Source organism: Thamnophis sirtalis, unplaced genomic scaffold, assembly GCF_051295495.1.
Source record: "Thamnophis sirtalis isolate CommonGarterSnake01/CBP01778 unplaced genomic scaffold, rThaSir2_p1.2 scaffold_5, whole genome shotgun sequence".
NCBI classification, from domain to species: Eukaryota; Metazoa; Chordata; class Lepidosauria; order Squamata; family Natricidae; genus Thamnophis; species Thamnophis sirtalis.
Window position 1 is genome coordinate 68,441,084 of NW_028261385.1, and position 18,098 is coordinate 68,459,181.

General features: G+C 34.7%; 1 protein-coding gene across 3 annotated transcripts in view; it reads left to right on the plus strand.

The window, feature by feature from the left end:
• The window catches only part of PRUNE2 (prune homolog 2 with BCH domain), a 96,582-nt gene that overhangs the window by 37,938 nt on the left and 40,546 nt on the right, over positions 1-18,098 (plus strand). For all 3 annotated transcript variants that reach the window (XM_087715969.1, XM_087715970.1, XM_087715971.1), the window contains exon 7: positions 14,093-14,248. In XM_087715969.1, the coding sequence (XP_087572095.1) occupies positions 14,093-14,248 (156 nt within the window). The remainder of the gene's footprint in view (positions 1-14,092; positions 14,249-18,098) is intronic.

The following is an 18,098-nucleotide window of genomic DNA, read 5'->3' on the forward strand; positions in this document are numbered from 1 at the left end:
TTAACTTCCTATATTTACTGAAGAAGGGTATGAGCATTTTTTTAAAAAAATAGCTAAATATTAATGTTGACCTTTTGTGAATTTATGTCTATACTTAGTATTATTTTTTTACATTAATAAGTTCTTTTATAAGCTTTCTTTTTGTTTAAATCTGGAAAGTGCAATTATATTGACATATGGTGATAATGTGATAAATCTTAAGGGTTAGAGGTTGAAGGAACCATGGCTTGTCAATTAGCAATGTAAATGAAACATTCATTATCTAACATGCTGAGAAGTTGATGAAGTGTACAATAATTTGATCCCAAGTTTTTTCTGAAATAAATAGGGTATTATGAGGATCAAGGACAATGGTTTGGATTTCTTGTTATTTTTATTTTGATTCAATATATAGTAGCACATAGAAAATACATTTTGAAATCCTATTAAATTTCAGTATAGGAGAAAAATATTTAAGCATTTAGAAAATTATTCTATGCAATCATCTGTGTTTTTCTCAATCCAGTATAACCTGACTTAATGTAGCTGAATTATCTGTATTAAAAACTTAAGGTTGCATATTAAAAAGTTCAACAACACATGAAGTACTATTCCTAATTTTTGGATCCACTTTAGAAAAAGTTGCAAATAATCCCGGGATATCAAGTTAATTGTGCTTGTGTTACTGTGGTCATCACTATAACGAAGTTAATTTTTGTTATTTTCTATTATGGAAGTTGAAATCAACCTTTCAGGGTAATATTTTCATTCATTAGTTGATGTTGGTGTTGAGACTGTTGGCATCAGTATGAATACAGTTAGCATCACCATTCTTGGGCACATGGAAGAATGATATATAATAAAAACATGGAGTTTTACAATCGCTGAAAAAGTAGATTTATTTTTTAATAATTTAATTAATTGTATTTATAAGTGAACATTTATTATCACTCATTCATACCACTCATTCATAAATTATTTTTCCAAGAAGCTCAGAAAAGTGCATGCATTCTTCCCTATCAAGGCAAGAATGCTGTTGGGTAAAATACACTGAAAAGGAATTTCTTGTCTAAAATTCCTATGGACCCTACTCTGAAATTCAGATTATGGCATCATAAACAAAACAACAACAATAACAACAATGAGTGCTGTAATTTCCCATCTTATTGTGACCAGGCATTGCATTGATGCAATGCAACTTATACCTAATACTTTTAAGTCTGCTATTGTGTCAGTGGAACTCAATGAATATAATCTCCCAAACACCAACTTGCTTGTTAGAAAAACTTTGAGAAGCATTCTGTGTAAAATGATGTTTTTCTGGAAAGTTGCAGCCACCCAGTGGCCAGGAAACCTAATTTCAAAGTAAATGTTCATATCCAGAGATAGTCAAATAATAACCAAAATGCACAAAGGCATTTCAACCTCTTTTCATATGAAACTAACAACTCATTCCCACACTGGATTAATGTCAATAGTTCATTAATTAAATATTTTAAATATACAGAATCTAATTATTGAACTATTGACATTAATCCAGTGTTTCATGTCTGATGCAATTCAACATTATACATTTTTAAAATTAAAGATATTTTTTTAATTGTATGACAATCTGTAGATAATCTTCCCTCCAAAAACCCATTATGACCTTTAAGTTTCATTGCTTAAAATAGTTTGCCAAAAGTTGTATCTTTCTTTGTATGAGTTTGAACAGTTTCCATCGTTTGTAGAAACCTTTAAATGATTAAGAAAGCAAACATGAATTTTTGTTGAGATAATTAAAAACCCAACTCACATGGATGCATATGAGTAGATGAATGCCATTGTAATGAGTAAAGAGCCATTGTAATGAATTCAGATTGCATGAAATATTTAGAAATATTAAGAGTCTAACATTTAGAAATAATAGTTTCAGAATATTAGCCTCAATTTTTATTTTGAGTGAATATTACTTGAGGGGGGTTGTTATCCCACAACATAAATTATGGGGAACTGTTTAGGTATTTTGACACAAAAGAAAATATGGGCTTTATAATGAAGAGGTTCATGGAACTATACCTCTTTAAAGAGTTACTGCATGTTTATATACATGAGGGACGCAGTGGCTCAGTGGCTACAACACTGAGTTGTCGATCAAAAAGATTGGCAGTTCGGTGGTTCGAATCCCTAGTGCTGCGTAATGGAGTGAGCTACCGTTATTTGTCTCAGCTTCTGCCAACCTAGCAGTTCAAAAGCACGTAAAAATGTAAGTAGAAAAATCGGGACCACCTTTGGTGGGAAGATAACAGTGTTCTGTGTGCCTTCGGCATTTAGTCATGCCAGCCACATGACCATGGAGTTGTCTTTGGACAGCGCTGGCTCTTCAGCTTTGAAACAGAGATGAGCACTGCCCCCTAGAGTCGGGAACAACTAGCACATTTGTTCAAGGGGAATCCTTACCTTACATGTTTATTAACACACAATCTTTACCACTGCATATAAATACCAGTGCCAAAGAAACAAAGAAAGGCTTGCTTGTAAGCAGCTTTACCTCCTCCTTATCTGTCTGTTCCTTTGCTGCTCATACAACTCATTTGTGACTACTGGTGAGTTTTCCCAGCGCTCCTTATCTGTTTCCAGAACAGATAAATCCATGTTCTGGAAAGATGAGTCCATGTTATCATCCTATTCCTCCAGTTTGTGCACAGCTTTTTGGGTTGCCAATCTGGCTAGAAAAATGAATGTATCATGGCATTTTTTGTAGTTTGAACCAAATGATTATAAATAAATGAAGGATGTCTTCTGGGATTAGACATAGAGCTCTTGTATACACACACACACACTCTCAACAAATAGCTATTGGGAAGGTAGCATTATGCTGCAATAGATGCTATTAACATCCATTAGCAACCTTGATGGATTGTTTGAGTTTGATGCATCATTTTCTGTTAAAAGGTTTTTGTTTCAAGGTTTTAGGAAATTGTTACTTAGTTTTCAGAATATGTTAATAATAGAGTACTACTCATTCTGTATTCTGAGATTAAAACTCATGTATTTCACATAGGTCAACTGGTGACTTCTTATTTGTATATTATATACTTGAATGTCTGGTTTTGGTATCTTCTATTCTGATTACACTTGGCTGTCTCTTTACATCTTCCATATTCACTACATTTAACAAGCAAATGTAGTCCTTGTCTATATTTACAAATTGCATAGTCTGTTTTTCTAAAATGAAAGTAGGAAAAAAATGTGTAAAATTGAGAAAAGCAACTTAATTATACAGTATTAAAAGGAACTATGTTTTATATAAAGCAAGGCTGGGCTTCAGTTAAGTCACTTCATTTGATGTTGCTGCTTCTGCCTCACTTCCTTCCTTCTCAGTGGCTCTCGGTTCTTTAAAGAAGAAATGGAAGGGAGAGACCTAGAACAATCTGACTACAATATTTAATTCAAGAAGAAAAACAAGATTGCTCTGAGTACAGATAGTTTAACACCGCCACCTGGTGGCTGTAATTGTTGGGAAATACAGATGTTTCTTCACTTGTACCTATACAGGAAAGTCCTACTTTGAGCCCAACATTTATATTTCTATGTGAAACATTTGTTAAGTGAGTTTTGCCTTATTTTACAACCTTTCTTGTCACTGTTGTTAAGTGAATTATTTCAATTGTTAAGTTAGTCAGTAGCACGGTGTTTAAACGAATCTGGCTTCTGACCTTGTTCAGAAGGTCGCAAAAGCTCCACACATGATCCCATGACACTGCAACCGTCATAAATATGAACTAGTTCCCAAGAAGCTGGATTTTGATCATGTGACCTTGGGAATGCTACAAATGGTCATGAGAAAAACAATCATAGCTCACTTTTTTCAGTGCCGTTGTAATTTTGAACGGTCACTAAATGAACTGTTGTAAGTCGAGGACCAACTGTACTGTACACCTGCGTTATTTCCTTACAGGATTGGCAGTGTTAAGCAAAGTACACTAACAAGATGAGAAACACAGAAAATGAATAAATAAAATGTGAATTGTCAATATTAGGCAATTAAGGCAATAAAATATTAAAGGTAAAGGTTCCCCTCCCACATATGTACTAGTCATTCCTGACTCTAGGGGGTGATGCTCATCTCCATTTAAAAGCCAAAGAGCCAGCGCTGTCTGAAGATGTCTCTGTGGTCATGTGGCCGGCATAACTAAACATCGAAGGTGCATGGAACACTGTTACCTTCCCACCAAAGGTGGTTCCTATTTTTCTACTTGCATTTTTACTTGCTTTTGAACTGCTAGGTTGGCAGAAGCTGGGACAAGTAACAGGAGCTCACTCCATTACGCGGTTCTAGGGATTTGAACTGCCAACCTTTCTGATTGACAAGCTCAGAGTTTTAGCCACCGAGCCACCACACCGTTTAAAGGCAATATTAATTGTCTTTAATTATTGAAACCATTATTTCAATCCTAGTTTCTAGTCAATGTATTTTAAACTGAGGAAAAAAAGGATACTAAGTGAGGTTGTTGGATATTTGATTAGACACCAAAGGCTTTCTTCCATATTACTTATTTTGTTTACCCTAATACTTAGAATGTCTAACTGAAAATTGTTACAGAAGAACAATCCTATAATAAGATTAGAGTGCGTTGGCAGGGTAAAAAGAAGAATGGAAATACTTTCTCATATCTCTGACATTTTCCAGGGTTTTATGGAAAATCTCTTCTACTGCACAATAGAAGAGAGTTCATTTATAACAAATCTGAAATGTTATGGAGGCATACCCTCATCTCATTCTGCCTTACTGAAAGATTTATTATTTTTTCATACTATTTTTAGAGATTTTTCAAAGTTCAAATTCCCAATTTTGCGCTCAAATACTAGTGTTCTGTTCCCAACAAAGTGGAAAATTGAACAGTATTGTATCTTGGAGGATCTTTTAACACTCATCTATGAAAATAATTTTTATTATGTCACTGGCCAAAATTCTATAGGTAGACCAATAACTGAAGCAATTTAATTGTTTCTATTTCAAATAAAATAAGCCAGTATAAGTTAATAAGCCAGTATAAGTTATTAAGGCAATCACAGCATGTTTAGTTTTACAAATGTAACAAATGTAAATGTAACAAAATTTAGTCCCATTCAAGGAAACAAAATTGTATGAAATAAATGTTTGGCTATTTAGCCAGATAGGGAATTATAAAGTGAGTGTTTGCAATTTGATATTGAGGATTCTAAGAAGACATGACAGCTATGAATCCAACTGAGTTTTTGCCCACTCTGTCCAATGGAACAATGTTAGTTTGAATCTGGGAGGATACTGCAATGTGTTAGTGTCTTCAAAGTTTGGGGACGGTTATTTGTTTTAACCATATTTATCTTTCCAGGCTAAAGGAGGCCATAACTACTCATAGTTATTCCTAGATAGGTCCCTTTATGACCTGTGGACTTTAACTCCCAGAAATCCTGAGCCAGGTTGGCTGAGGAATTCTGGGAGTTGAAGTCCACAGGTGATGACTGAGTCATAGTTGCTCGTACCTGTGCTAAGTCAAAAACAACACAAAACAACACAGAGTTTAGCATCACAGCAACACTCTAGATCATGGCTGTCAAACTCCCAGCTGCAGGCTGGATGTGTCACACTCTGGCCACGCCCAGTTTGGCAAAGGGGGAAAAAGTCCCGCCGCTGCCATGACTACGTGAGTTTGACACCCATGCTCTAGATTTATGTTATAGTATTAATATATGCAACTGCACTGGCTTCCATGCTGAAGTACCTAATTATTCCTTCTGTAGAAAAGGGTTGGGCTGATATGAAAAGCAATTATGAAGTAAAATCAATGGGAGCTCAGCATCCTTAACTTGGTAAGTTGGTAAATAAATCCTTCTTGTCAGTGCAAGATATAGCATGATATTAAACACAATAACCTTAATCCAGTTTAGTTCTGGTGAATATATTAATATTTTGTGTTCTGGATCTTGATTGCTATTTCATTGGTAAAGGGTCTAGGATTGGGAAGCAACATGTAAATTGTTGAGCTCATAAATTATAATCTCCTTTGTAATAAATCACTTTGATTATTAACTGTCCTCTAGAAATGCATTCTTTTCCCATCTCTAAGTTTTATAAGTTTATTTCTAATTAACATTAAGCATTCCATAGCTTTTGCAAATGCTTAGTGCCCCTAAAATATTCAGTCCTCCTCAAGCTTTTAGATCTTTTTAACCAAAACACATTTCTTTTAGACTTTTACAAATCTCAAAATTCAGCAGACTGAATAGCCCTCCTTCTTTAGCTTCATATTTCCAGTTGGTTCTCACTGCATGTGATAGGTTTCTATACTTGGAGTCTACTTTTAAAATTAAAAATATTGACTGATTAAGCAGTTAGAGATATCTGTCCTACTTGCTGTATTCCAGGGAAAATATGTGTTTACAGCTGGTGAATGTCCAACAGCAGCTATTGGAACATTTTGCATAGGATGGACATCTGGATATATTTTTTTCATCGTTGATAGGATAATGAGTCTTACCATTTCCTCTGAAGGAACTGACTGTTTAATAAATGAGTTGCTAAAGGCATCTTCTAATTCATATAACCATGAGTGTTTACTAGGGTCTTTAGCAAAACAGCAGCGGAATTACAAAGAATGATTAGAATACTTGTTTTATATTTCACCAATGTATTTTCAAATTTTTGGTATAAAATAATTGTTTTGATTTTATTTGATTGATGTGTGTGTATGTGTAAAAACATGCAAATGAGTAAAATAAATAATAAGATTCAGTTAATGACAAAATATTTCTGTGAAAATTGTATTGTTTTCTGAGGAAAGTGAAAACAGGACTGTTTTTTCACTTTCAAGAGGATTTAATGAAGAACATAAATTTTTACCCTTGTTTTCAAACTCCGTTTCCTTGATATTCTTATTCCACAATATTATTAGTAACATATTATTATAAGGCAGGAATTCATGGCAATATTTTGGTTTTATGCTTATTCTGCATTATGCCTATGGTAATGATATCTTGACACTGTCTGAATGAGAGTAATGGTTTGAAATGCTCAAAAAAAAGAAGAAAGGAATTTGCACTTGGTTTCTGTGAAATGAAAGGAGAATTGTTAATTTGGCTGGGAATAAACCTTCACAAAGGAAAACCTGAACTTGCAGAAAGAAGTCTTGAAAAATGGCTTGCCCAGGGAACCTAGAGGCCTGGGGCTTAAGAGGAGAGAACAAAATAAAAGAGAATTTAAAAAAAAAGACACTGAAAGAAGAATATTTCAGAAACAAGGTTGGAAGGGACAAATAAGGGAGATGAACAGGAAGACTTACAATGATTTTTAATGCTTTAGGTACCTTTGGTTTTCATGTTTTGGATTTCAATTATGCATGATTTGTGAAAAAAAGTGGATAGAAAACTTTATGTCTAGCCTGTCTAGGGCTAACAAAAACCTGTATAAGCGCTGTCTTTTCTGCAGATGCCATGATGGTTAACAACTTTATTCTGCTTGTGATGTCCATTTATATGAAAAACATCATAAATGTTTTTAAATCCTGACATACTAAAATAAATTTTTCAGTGATAACATCTGGAAAATAGTTGGTTAGGATGTAGAATATACTGTATTTTGTGAAAATATCTGAATATTTTTTATGATAATCTAACTTTTTTTTAAGTTTGTGAGCTTTTCCAGCCAAAAAAGTATTATATGCAATGCTTAATAAACAACTTGTTCTCTGAGTAAATATGTGATGGCATATAAGTAACTTGACTCTGCTAGTAATTGCAAAGATAACATCAGTAAAAGAAATCAAAAGTTATTTTGGTGCGACAGGAGTTTTAAAACTATATTAATTGATACCCACAATACCAATTAATAATGTTTTTAGTATTATTATTATTTAAATTAATCTATTTTTGAACAAATAAACTTGCATTTAAGAATAGCTATTCAGGGCTGTAAAAAAATCAGGGATAAAATATTCTAGTATTAGATATGAATTAAAATATCTAAGCAATATAAAATGAAGGATTCGCTAAATAGGAAAAGTAAAATACCCCAATAAAATTTTCATCTATTTGTGACTAATAGATTTTAGTTTAAAGCAACAACAACAACAACAACAAAAACAATCTCTATAATTTTGAGCTAATGCCTCATCTTTTTCAGATCAGTAGTGGTTAAACCAATAGTTAATGATGTTCATCATGTAATTTGAGTGTCGAGTTTGTTTATGCTAGACCAACTTTATCTATACTCCAAACAAATTATCTCTTATAATCACCAGCCTGAAGATAAATCTGTAAATGTTTTTCTGATGATAGTGCTGTGGTTGGCAGGTGTTAAAAGTGCCTCCCAGGGACAAAGATTGAAGATGGGCTTGTTCCCATGAATCCTTTAGGCGATGGTGTTTAGCTTTCTATTCTGTCATCTGCGAAGAAACCTTGCATGGTGCCCTGCTAATGAAATCTAATGGGCAGAGGTCACATATCTTTATGAAAAAGAACTAAAGCTACTGAGTGATGAATGGACTCTGTGGGTTGTAGCACATTTATATATTGTTGCAGATTGCTATTTTTGCAGAAGAACTCTTTCTAAGCATGTGGATATTTGATTATTAGGCTATCATATGCATATCCACTTAAAAAGTTTCCCCTCTAACAGCTGCATTTATGTACGTATATGGGGAAAAAAGCAAGATGCCAAATGGAGAATAGGGATACAAGCTCCAAACATCCTAAATGTGTGTGATGATAACCAATACACATATGAAATGAGTAGGATTTGCATTGTGACGTTCTCTCTGCCATCCTGTTGGTTTTGACTCTCCCCTGCAGATTCTGATGCCTATGGATTTAGTTGGAATGTATATCCAATCTGAGCAAATAGGACTATCTCCCGAAAAAGCAGTCGGCTTCATCAGCTAAAGTGCACCAATGTAGAGGCACCTGCTTTCTACTAGCTTTCCCGCAGATGATCCAAAGAAAAAAAAAGACAAAGTTCTCATTCAAAATAATGAGAGAGATATGCTTAAATATGTCAAAGACTAGCAGAATAGCCTATCTTTGTCCCCTTGACATTGTATCTCCTTTTAGGAAATTCAAATCTGATAATCTATGGGGATTCTCAGTCATCCAGGTCATGGTTGTCCCAAAGGTGCTTATTTCAAAAGGCAACTGGACTTTCGCTTCTCATTCAAGAAACTGGACTTTTGCTTCTCATCCAAGAAGTTTCTTCAGCTCAGACTGGATCCTTCCAGTTAATCTTTCCATTCCCCACCATCCAGTCAGAGCTGAAGAAGCTTCTTGGATGAGAAGCAAAATGTCTTCAAAGAAAAACCAGGAAAGTCCAGTTGCCTCTTGAAAAAGCACCTTTGGGTTCAAATCTGACAGAAAGAGCTAGTTGCAGAGATTTGTGGAGAGCAGGAGGGGGAACCTGATAATGGATTTCACTCTTTGAAATTGGAATTCTCCATCCAAACCTGGAGTAGAAACCTATCTGGGATACTGTCTCAGAAGTTATATGAATATAACAATATATATTCAAGATACACAGAGAACTATCTTTATTCTTTTGCTGAAACAATTTGTCCATCAGCACAACTGTGTAAATGCAAATTTGCTGAATGCCAAGATGTGCTGGAATTTAATTGCATCCATGCTAAAATGTATTAATATATTTGATTATATGCATGAGAAGGGCATTAGTAGCGTCTTTAAATTGTTTTCCAAATATGCTAACTTTTATCATTTTGCAATACTCAGTTGTTTGCTGAGCCACGATTCAAGACTTTTAAAAAATCTTTAATCTGTGAGAAGGAACTTAATGCATCAGATACTGCTGAACATTACTGAGTCTTTTTTTTTAAAGTTGTTATCAGTTCATTTGCTGTAGTAGTACTGCTGTGCTAAGAGACAGTTCAATAAATCAACTCAAGCTTGATGGATTCGATAGTCTATTGCAATGAGTGCACGGAACACGCAAAGAATCTCTTAGCTTTCCCTCTTTGAGAAAAGGGTATGCAAAGAGCCTGGATGGATGAATGGTTGATTAATTTTCCTAGACATTTTCTTGACAGCAAGAAATGTGTTTCTTTATTACCATGTTTGCATGACAGTGATACTGCATGGGTGATGGTACAAATTACTGAATATAAATTTACACTTGGGACGGTCTTACTAATAGACAGCTCCTGGACAGTAACTATGCCGGTCATTTTTCTGCACAGTTTAGTACTTTATCACTTGCAGCCTGACCATGGTACTTTTGTCAAATAGCACATTTTTCTTGGTGTCTTATGTGTAAAAATAGATTGTGGAAAGGCATACTATGGATATGTTTGAGCAGCTTTTCAAGAAAATGGCTTTAAGTGTAAAACAACAAAGTTTTGTACAAGTTCCATACTTAAAGTGCTTTTGTACTTTAGATTCCAAAATAAACAAGACAGTAGATAATAAAATGTCATTAGGAAAAACTGTCCTTTTGCTTGTTCATAAATTATCTACGATTTAGATGAGCATTGAATTGATTTCTGGCCTCACATTACTTAAAACAGTTAAAAAGGAGCAGTGAAGAATTTTCCAGTCAGAAGACAGTAAAGTTAAAAAGGGAAATGTGGCGTAAAATGATGAATATTGTGTCAAAAAACCCTTAATATGCATATGGTTCGAGTTGGTACAATTGACCAGGAAAGAATTCTAAGCCTAGTAGTGACTAGCTTGATGAAAACAAACTTCTGCTGTTAAGAAACAGTCCTATAATGGATAATTTTTAAAAATAGAAGTATTTATGTATTCACTTAATTTATTTGAAAGTTTTATATGATTTCTCATGAATGTACTACTGAAATTCTCATTGTGTATATCTATTTGTCTGTTTGTACCCCAAAGTTGCAACAATTTTTGAATCGAGGTACTTAAACTCTGCTAAAATAAATAATGTGTAAAAAAATCTGGGATCCGTTAATCCTGTGCAATTGAAATTTCTATGATGACCAGTTTTAACTGCAAAATTATGGCCACTGCACCATCTCAATGATCACACGATCACGATCTCCAATGGTCCCTACAGACTCCCCACAAGTCAAGCCAATAGGGAAGCTGATAGAAAGTTAGAAGTTCTTTCTTCCCACTACTTTTTCTTTTTGCTTATCCTTGGTCGTTCTGTATATCTTTTTAGGTAAATAAATATTGATATTATTGAACTTCATTTGCCACTACAATCATTTATTTATTTATTATATATACTCTCCATAGATGATCATGGGACTTTCTAGCATTGGATAAAATTAGTCATCCTAAAAGATCATTCTGGTCACATCAGGCTGCATTACCTTTCTCTCAAAGGATGAACCAATTGGTCACAGGGTTGACCACAGAGATCACAGAGAGGTCTTCGGACAGCACTGACTCTTCAACTTTCAAACAGAGATGAACACTGTCCCCTAGAGTTGGGAATAACTAGCCCATATGTGCAAAGGGAACTTTTATCTTTACCTTATGGAGAAACTAGACTAGGTAACATCATCAGTGTTGATGAGCACTGATTATGTTACCTAGTTTGAGTAATGAAACATCTGTAAGAAAACAGCTAAGCTCAGAGAGAACCAAGGATCTTTCAGGTTAAAAATACCTTGAAAGAAGAAAATGATTTAAGATTTTTGTATTGTTACCAAGAAAGCTGCGTGAATATATTCATGTAATCATCAGGAATCAAACTTAAATTGTGGGTATTTTTGTCTTTACCGTACTGTTAACCAATTACTTTGCCTTAACTGGTTGCAAAAAAAAAAAAAAAAAAAAAAAGACCGTGGTTTCAACAACTGTAGGAAACTAGATAAAATAGGCATCCAATGAGAATGCAGATAATATACCTTTCTAGAAAGAAAACTATAATAAGAAGACTGGAGTCTGGGAGGATCAGTATCAGCTCCCTTTTGTTTTCACAACAAAGCAAGTCAGTATTATTATTATTACCTGAAAACTTTTATCAAAAAGTCATCCATATCGGGGTTCAGGAGGGGGGTTTGGAGTAATTAGCACACATTTTTCAACAAACAGCACACAGGCTGTTGGCACGGCATGTGTGCGAAAACACTGTTGTTTACTCTATTATATTGCAATTTAAAGATGTCATGAAGTTTGCCCATGAGTTTATAAAAAGAAAAGAGCAAACTGAAGCATTGTCCATGAAGAAGCTGTTCACCTTTCTGCTACTGAGCAGAGTTGAGTTTATTCCAGCTTGAAGATCATGACATAATTGTCAATATGGGGGAAATGCAGAGTAACGAGGAAAGAAATATATTCCTCATTTATACTTTGCGATAGTTGGATATTTTTAGCAAATGAGTTGTCAGCAGAAAGGCTTCATTAGACCCATCAGGATATCTGGCCATGAATAACAAATCCCACACTGTAGTGACAGTTTCTTTGAGCCAAAATGATGGAGCGCCTCTGACAAAAGCCATATTGTGCTCCCCATGCAAGAAGAACAAAAAAGACATCTTATTTTTAATTTGGGCAGGTTAATATTGACACAGTTAGTTTCTCCAGAGAGTCTGATGTATGAACAATGAACATTTACACAGGGCTCACTTGAGTAATCAACTGTCATATGCCATCAATCAGAAAGTATTCTAACTATTGAGAAGGACAAAAACAAAATAAATTTCATTTTAGTCCTGTGCTTAAAATGGTGATATTTTTAATTATGCAGGTTTACCACAGATTTCTCTCACAAAAAATGACAATATATTTGAGTGTATATTTTCTTCCTGCACCTCTATATCTCTGTGTTGTACTTGAATTGCAAGTTAGTAGGATTTTTTTCCTGTCCTTTAAGTATTTTAAACATACGAAGGTTTTTACAGGATAAAATAACAAAAAAATGCAAATTACCATATTGCTTCTGAGCATAATTTAAGGGACTTATTCTTATGAAAATAATGGCAGCCCAAGGTATCGCACACAAAAGAATGGAAATAGCCAGTATTTTTTTTAAAGTAGGATTAGTTCCATATTTTTTGTCTAAAGAGCTTAGGAGTGGCAAAGCAAATTGAAATTATTTATGATTCAAGGAATTTAAGTAGATTTCGCTCTTAAACTATCTAGAAATAAAATGTGACTGTAACTTATTACATATTTGGGTTTCAGTATGTGGGTGAATGATTTAAAATTTAATCTAGAGTTATTGAAACTCAGTTTTAAGACATTATCTAATTGAAATTTGACTTCTAAATTTGAAAGAAGTTAAATTAAAATATGGAATTTATTGGAAATATGAAGCATGAAATGTCAATGGTTATATTTAGCATACTATATCTACTAGTCAAAACAGTATATTGAACAACCGTCAACACTAAGAGCTCTGCATATTAGATTGTTTGAATATATGTATGTTTTTATTTATTGGCTTATCCCTGTCTCAACTCTTGGGGGTATACAGCTAATGTAGCAGTCCTTGACTTACGCCTACAATTGAACCCAAAATTTATGTTGCTAAGACATTTGTTAAGTGGGTTTTACCCCATTTTATGACCTTTCTTGTCACAGTTGCTATGAGAATCATTGCAGCTGTTAAGTTAGTAACAATTATTATTAACAAATATTAACAGTAATTTTTATTATATATTAATCCATTACATGTATTATTTATGATGAAATATGTTTGACAGCATTTCTTATTTATTGTAAGCCCAATAAACCCAAAACAGATTTTAATAATGGCTATAGGATTAAAATAAAAACTGAGGATTTCCATAAAGAGAAACAGATTTTTTTTTAAAGAAACTCTTCCATAGGTCAATGTGCTCGAATAAATGACCTGGGAGAATAGTTTGAGAGGGCAGTGCAGAAGAGGGATTGTCAGAATAATGCAACTGAGTTCATGTTTACCTCAGATTATTAATGTTTGAAAGCTCTGGCTCGATCATCATCATATCATACTCCCAATTAATATTTTGCATGGCCCAAGATGCTTTTATTTTTTCTGAAAATTGCATCCTAAGAAAAACTTGAGAGACCTATCATTAATCCAGGTTTTCAAATGACTTAAAATATCACTTTGTATGTATGGACATGACAGTGTCAGTTGTTAATTCAATTACTTTCTTCAATAAATAGTTGATTTGTCATATTACAGGATTATCTGTTTCACAGAAATATCAATGAAGACCTGAAAGCATTTGTAGATAAATATGGTTTTGATGTCCTTGTCATTTCGGCCAGCTACTTATCAGAAGGACAAGAAAAAAAGCAAATAGCAGTTTATTCAGAAAATATGGAACTGGGAAATCAGGTATGTATTCTGGAAAGAGAACGAAATAATATAAAAACTGGCATTGTCATAGAGGATGCAATATTACATCACATTTTGCCATTATTTTTTAATAATACAGGATGTTAAATTCTTAAAAAATATTGCAAGAATAGAACAGAAGCTTCTACAATGATCTGAGAACAATAAAACATCATTATATGGTTATTTGATAGGAAAATTAGAGAAGAAAAGAAATTCTAAATTTTTAAAACTGAACTCTCTTTTAATAGTTTTATGTCATTATTTTCATTTAACACCTAAATCATGAATGTGCATGGATTTCTCAGTATAGTTTTTAAATTTGCATATTTAAATAGAATATTCATTAATACTATATATTAAAAATAACCCAGTTTCTGTATATTTTGCTATCTAAAGTTCACACCACAATAATTGATTTTTTAAATCAAAGCATATTTGTATTTATTGTTTTGGTTGAAGAAAAGATATGCTTCTTCTCCATGTCCTAGAATGTCCCCTACTCTAGTGTTCTTTACAGTATATTATACTATTTACTGTTCCTTATTTGCTAATTTTGTTATATTTAAATTTAAAATATATTTTCTTACAGTTATATTTAATCTTAAAGTCTATCTTGTGATAAAGTTATAGAAATAATTTTCTAAATTCAGGTGGAAAAGGTTATTTTTGTTTGTATGTATGAATGTTATATAAGTATTATGTAAGAATATAATAGAACAACAGAGTTGGAAGAGACTCTTTGGAGGTCTTCCAGTCCAATCTCCTGCTCAGGCAGAAAACTCTATACCAATGATGGCTAACCTTTTCCGGACTGACTGTCCAAAGTGCGCGTGTGCGTGCACCCACAAAATACAATGCATGTGTGACTCCCCCACATGCGCCCCAGCCCCACATGCACCCCGCCTCCCCGCTATGCACGATCAAGACCCAAAGACCAGCTGGGTGGTGGGAGACGCGTGCGCATGCGTAGCAGAGCTGACATGGGGTGATGGCTTGCATTTGACTCTGTGTGCTACCTCTGGCACATGTTCCATAGGTTTGCCATCACGGTTCTATACCATTTCAGAAAAATGGTTGTCCAGTTTCTTCTTAAAAACTTCCAGTGTTGAAGCATTCACAATTTCTGGAGGCAAGTTGTTCCACTGATTCATTGTTCTAAATATCAAGAAATTTCTCTTTATTTCTAAGTTGTTTCTCCTCTTGATTAGTTTCCATCTATTGCTTCCTGTCCTGCCTTCAGGTGCTTTGGAGAGTAGCTTGAATCCCTCTTCTTTGTGGCAATCCCTGAGATATTGGAACACTGCTATCATGTCACTTAGTCCTTCTTTTAATTAAACTACACATACCAAATTCCAACAACCGTTCTTCATATGTTTTAGTCTCCAGTCCCCTAATTATCTTTGTTCTTCTTCTTTGCACTCTTTCTAGAGTCTCAACATCTTTTTTACATTGTGGCAACCAAAACCGGATGCAGTATTCCAAGGGTAGTTTTACCAAGGAATTATAAAGTGGTACTCATACTTCACTTGATCTTGATTCTATCCCTCTGTTAATACAGTCTAGAACTTTGTTGGCTTTCTGACAGCTGCTGGCTTATATTCAAGTGATTGTCCACTAGCACTCCAATATTCCTTTCACAGTTACTACTATTGAGCCTATTGAGCCTAATATCCCCTACATTATACCTGTGCATTTGATTTTTACCTAAATATAAACCTTACTTTTCATTTTGTTAGATAGTACCCTATGTTCAAGTTTGTCATGGTTCTTCTGTATCTTAAGCCTATCTTCTGGAGTGTTGGCTCTTCCTGCCAGCTTGATGTCATCTGCAAATATGAATTCCCCATCTATCCCCTCATCCAAAACATTGCTGAAGATGTTGAAGAGTACTGGGCCTAAAACAGAGCCTTGGGATACCCCATTGTGAACTTCCCTCCATGTAGATGCAGTTCCATTGAGTACTACACTTTGAGTGCAATTGGTCAGCCACTTACGAATCCATCTGGTGTTGATGCTGTCTAACATATTTTTCTATCTTATCAAGTAGTAAGTTGTGATGTACTTTATCAAATGCCTTACTGAAGTCCAAGTAAATTATATCCACATCATTCTTCTGATCCACTAATTTTGTCACTTTGTCAAAGAATGCAATGATCTGTTTTTGACAAATCCATGTTGCCTTTTGGTTATGACTTTACCTCTAGGTGTTCTCTGATTTATTGCTTGATTATCTTTTCCAGAATCTTCCCTGGTTTTGTGCCCCCTTTTTTGAAGATGGTAACTACATCAACTCTTTTCCGGTCCTCTGGCAGTTCCCTGATAATCCAAGATCTTTGAAAGATATAGTTCAGTGATTCTGAGATCACATTTGCCAGTTCCTTTAGAATCTTGGGATGTAATCAATAGCAATAGCAGTAGACTTATATACCGCTTCATAGGCCTTTCAGGCCTCTCTGAGCGGTTTACAGAGAGTCAGCATATTGCCCCCAACAGTCTGGGTCCTCATTTTACCCACCTCGGAAGGATGGAAGGCTGAGTCAACCCTGAGCCGGTGAGATTTGAACCGCTGACCTGCTGATCTAGCAGTAGCCTGCAGTGCTGCATTTAACCACTGCACCACCTTGGCTCCATCTGGTCCTGGTGATTTGAACTTGTCTAGGATGGACAGATTCTTACTTACCATTCCCCCCCCCCTTGTTTTAACTTGTGTTCCTAATCTGTTTTTTACCGTACTGTTTTTGATAGGTTGGACTGATTTTTCCTTTTGTGTAAAGACATTTGTCAGGCAGTTCTTTATGCACCCGTACTGGTTTCTTTTGAAAGCTGTTATTTTTCTTCTTCATTGGTATTGTACTAGACTGTGCTTTTATAATCTTACTTTTCAAAGTTTCCCAAGCTTCTTGGGTTGTTTTCTCCTTGACGATTCTCATCCATGGATTCCTTCCCAAGCTCTCTCTAAGTCTATTGAAATTAGTCCTTTTAAAGAGTCTACTTCGATTTTGTTCTTATGTTAATATATTGTTAATATGAATAAACTTGTTAATATGAATTAATGTGACACTGTATCATAGAAAGAATCTATCTGGTGGTGATGAATGGTGGTGATGGTATATCCAAATTGTCCATCAGACAATTTGGATATACTCCTATATGTGAGAGTGGAGGAGTGGAATTGTCCTGCTGACTTTATCTTTGAAATTGTCCATTATTTTATGCTCTATAGCAGGGGTGTCAAGCCTGATCACATCTCAGGCCATGTCATGACATATCACAATGTTTTTTGCCTTTGCGGAGCCAGGGTGGGTGGGCCTGTGCAGGCCGTATCCAACCCACGGGTTGCCAGTTTGATAGGCCTGCTCTATAGGTAGTTCTCACTCATTGACCACTAAGCAACGCAATTGTAAAGTGAAAAGTCATATTAAGAGTAATCTCATATGACCTTGACTTGCAACTTCCTGCCAGCTTCCCCATAAACTTTGTTTGTTAGAAGTCAGCTCTTAAGGTTTCAAAGGATGATCATGTGACTGTCAGATGCTACAACTGTTGTAGGAACTTACTGGTTGCCAAGCACCCGAATCATAACCATGTGACTATGAGAAAGTTACAATAATTGCACCTTTGAGTACCAGTCATAAATCTCCTTTTTCTGCACAATTTCTGTAACTTTGAATGGCCATTGAATGAGTAGTCGGTAAGTGAGGACTACAGTGCTTATATACTTTTTTTGGCAATTCACTTTGAAATTAAAAAAATATATACAAAAATCTATTCCTCTTCTGAAGAATAAATTAACATACTTCAAATATTATTATTAACCACTGCTGTGGTCAAATGTTTATTCCCACTA